General features: G+C 55.3%; 1 protein-coding gene across 3 annotated transcripts in view; it reads left to right on the top strand.

The window, feature by feature from the left end:
• The window catches only part of LOC127748930 (uncharacterized), a 119,896-nt gene extending 116,537 nt beyond the window's left edge, over positions 1 to 3,359 (top strand). For 2 of the 3 annotated variants that reach the window (XM_052264656.1, XM_052264655.1), the window contains 3 exons: positions 156 to 282; positions 1,676 to 1,814; positions 2,444 to 3,359. In XM_052264656.1, coding sequence (XP_052120616.1) covers positions 156 to 282; positions 1,676 to 1,814; positions 2,444 to 2,821 — 644 coding nt within the window. In that variant the 3' untranslated portion in view covers positions 2,822 to 3,359. The remainder of the gene's footprint in view (positions 1 to 155; positions 283 to 1,675; positions 1,815 to 2,443) is intronic. The other variant, XM_052264654.1, reaches the window with a different exon arrangement.
• Positions 3,360 to 3,736: the final 377 nt, after the last annotated feature.

Genomic DNA, 3,736 nt, shown 5'->3' with positions numbered 1-3,736 from the left:
GGGGTAGGGGGGGGGGACTCCCGGCAGAAATGGATGATATCGTTCCAGCAGCAGCGGCGCGCTGTTTAGCCCAGCGGCGGCGGGAAGAGGCAGCTGGGGAATAATTTTCCAGGCGGCTAGCAGAATGACAAGCGGGGTGTGTTTGTGTGTTGCAGGCCTGGACCCGGACGCGAGGAAGGGCATCATGAGCATCACGAGGCAGGGCCGACCCGGGCCGTCCGTGGAGCCGCTGAGCAGCGCGCTGGCCGAGCACCTGCCGCCCGAGAACAGGGGCTCCGTCAAGTGAGTTGCATGGCATATTCCGTGCGACATTCCCAGTACTCGAGGAGTGTTCATGGAAATGTCCTCGCAAAAATTTGAGTGTATAATGTGATGTTCCAGTACTCGGAGGGGTTCTTGGAAATATATCCCCGCAAAAATTGAGTGTGTCGTGTGTCAACCATGTCACAGTGAAACACCAGGTGGCTGTCTCACGCCGCGCACTTTCGTAGTCATACTGTACCGCAAGCACGGGTGCGGGCGGGCTTGCCTATCGTCGCTGTCCACGGCTCTGTATGGCCCCGTGCGAGTAGGCAAGCGAACGCACGCATGCATGCGGTAAAGCAGCCACCTGGTATGGTGCGTTCCCGAGGGGTACACCACTCTTAAAAGTAGGTGTACGCGCTTTGAAAAGTCAAGAAAAAAGTCAAGATAAAGTCAAAAAGTCATTTGAATAGTCAAAAAAAGTCAAAAAGTCAAATAAAAAGTCAAAAAGTCAAATAAAAAGTCAAAAAAGTCAAATAAAGTCAAAAAAAAGGCAATGAAAGTCGACGAGAAGTCGACGAGAAGTCAGAGAAAAGGCACTGAAAAAGTCAACAGAAAGTCAACATGCGAGTGCAATATCTGCCTGTAAGGGGCCAAAAAGCTACGGAACTGTGATTGTATCGGAAAGTCCTAGATCACTGTCTTTTAAAGAGGGAGGGGGGTGGGTGGTGGGTGAAGTGAGAAAAATAAAATTATCGGATTTCATGGGATTTCTTCATCAAAAAACGTAAATACTGAAAATACCTTGTTTTTCTTACTTAGGGGGTGTACACTCTGATGACGAATTTTCTTCTTATTCGATTCATGCTATAAATAGTGCTAAAAAGTCTTGGAAAAACCTTATTACTAGCCCAAAAATTACAACTCTCCCTTATTTATAAAATATAGCAGGGAAAAAATCATAAAAGTCAAATAAATTTGATCAAAAAGTCAAAAAAAAGTCAAATAAAAGTACAAAAAAAGTCAAAAAAAGTCAAAAAGTCACGGCCCAAAAAAATCGACTAAAAGTAGGTGTACGCCCAGAATCGGAGTGATGTACCCCTCGTGCGTTCCACTAGTTCCATTGAGAACACCCAACTTGTCCTCGTTGGTGGCTGAACGACCCGCTCCCTTTCCGTAGTTATACTGTGCGTCGTGCGCAGGCGTGCGGATTGTTTGCCTAACTGCTCCGTCTCATAAGTACTGCGAATTAAGCGTGTGGAACAGTAAACCTACAGACAGACGTGTTTTTTGCTGTTGTTTTTTTTTTTTTTTTTTTTTTTGTCAGCAATAACCTAGTTAGTTATTGTTTAGCACAACACTAACGTATGCGACATGGTTTACGTGGATTGGTTGTCAATAAGTTTGCCGTCTGCTTTTGTCCCTTTCCCAGGCCGCCGGCGTCTGGCAACTACGAGGACGAGGCGTACTCGGACAGCTTCCAGCTGCAGGCGCGGCTGGTCGTGGGCGGGGGCATGCGACGGGCCATCAGCGCGCGCGTCGAGCCCAGCGTCAAGAACAAGTCCGTCATGGTGAGTGGCACCGGAGCCGCTCTCGCTGAGCGCGTGGCTGAGCGGCGGACAAATAAAAGGGCCTGCCTCCCCTTCCCTCCCCTGCCCCGCACACCGGATGGGCCCCTCAATATATTCGTCTTATGTGCTCCACCGCGGGAGGCGGCGGGGCGGGGGAGTAGGGGCAAGTCCAGGGAAAAGATATGAGTTGCTGGGGGTTATAAAGGTGGGCGGGCTGGGCGGTGGGGTGGGGTGGTGGCCCCGGGTGGGCCTCAGGCCAGCTACGGCAGATGCCAGCCAGCGCAGCTCGCCGTGTGGTGCGGTGCGGGCTGCCCCCCTTGCTGCCCCTCTCCCCCAACCCCTCCCTCAACCAGCCAGCAAGATGGAATGCGCGTTTGATATGTTGTGCGTGCGTGTGCGTGTATGCGTGCAGCAGGCCAGGGCAGGTCGCCCCTCCCCCCCCCTACCCCGGGCCCTCTCCTGTCGAGTTGACGGAGGATGAGCCCCTTCTCTCACAAGTGGTGTCACCCGGGCGCACACTGCTCTCGGGTGGGAGAGATGAAAAAGACCTGCACAGCAGTGGCCACATTATTCACATTCCTCACTGTCATTTTGTGTTTCGCTCTCGCTAACGTTCCCGCCCTCTGCAGGACATCTACCAGGAGGCGCTGTGCCACCTCGCCCTCTGCCAACGGCTGGGGTCGGGCCAGGGCCCCGGCGACCAGCAGCGGCCCGCGCTCGACGGCGTCCTGGCCGAGGTGCGGACCCGCCTCCAGGCCCAGCACGCGTCCGCCGAGCGGCACCCGCCCCTGCTGCTCGTCGGCCAGCCCGGCACGGGCAAGTCCACGCTCCTCGCCACCATCTACCGGGAGGCGGAGGCCTGGCTCGGTTGCCCCGTCAACAGGATCGTGCGCATTTGTGGTCAGTCCCTACTTCATGTGTGTGAGCGTATATATGTGCATGGTGTGTTGTGTAACCGCGTGCCATGCCGTGCACTCCAGAGCCGGCAGTGTAATTATTCCCTGTGATGAATAAAAGAGGGTTGCGGGGGCGGAGGTCGTATCCTGCGAACGGGAAAAGGAGAACGGGAGAGAGAGCAGAGAAAGGTACTGAGGGAGCCAGAGCGAAATTGGGGGTGGAAGGTCGGGTCGGTGGGCGGCGAGAGGGAGGTCGGGATTCCGGTCAGGTTACAGGGGCTGCTCTGCCGGGGCCGCAAAAGTTAACGAGAAACAATTTGCGGCTTTCAGTGTGCCTGATCCAAAACAACGCGTAATTATCGCTTCGCGAAATAACAGCAAACGTCAGGCGGAAAGGGAGGAAGGAGGGGGAGGGGGTGATGGTATCTGATCCGTTACTTTTTAATTGCGGCAACATTTTCTGTCCGTTGTTGGACTGAAGTGGTGATTGCTTTCGGCTCGTCGATGCTCTGGCACGCCGCTCTCCCCCAGTGATCCGCGCTGTCATATCCCTCCTCTGCTTAATCAAAGGCTCTGCGTGTCAAAGAATTCCCCTCGTTTTCCCTCCGCCTCTCGCGATCCTTTCATCTGATCTGGAGAGGATTGCCCCTCCCCGCTCTCCGCGCGCTACTTCGGGCGAATCCCTTGAGCAGCGGCCGGCCCGGCGCGGCGCGACCCCGGCCCGGGCCGGCCGGCGAGCACGAGGCAGCAGCACTGCGGACGTGGAATGTTTCATTCCCGGGACAGGCAGAAGCAGCAGCAGCAGCAACAGCAGCATCATTATTTCGTTTCCGTTTCTATGGGCCGTGGGGGAGAGAAGGGTGCGCAAGAGCAGGGCAAACTGGATGGCCGGCAGAGGATTCCTGTCCGGAATGTAATGTATACAATCCGCTTCACTGCGGCGGCGCGTCTCGTCAGAGACACAGAGTGATGGCTGGACGGCCAGCCGGACACTTATTACACGCCGGTTTCGCGCTGCTCCCCCCC

This window comes from Frankliniella occidentalis, unplaced genomic scaffold (genome assembly GCF_000697945.3).
Source record: "Frankliniella occidentalis isolate FOCC.00 unplaced genomic scaffold, Focc_3.1 Scaffold20, whole genome shotgun sequence".
NCBI lineage: Eukaryota > Metazoa > Arthropoda > Insecta > Thysanoptera > Thripidae > Frankliniella > Frankliniella occidentalis.
Note: the sequence above shows the minus strand (reverse complement) of the source record. Positions and strands in the feature narration are given on the sequence as shown.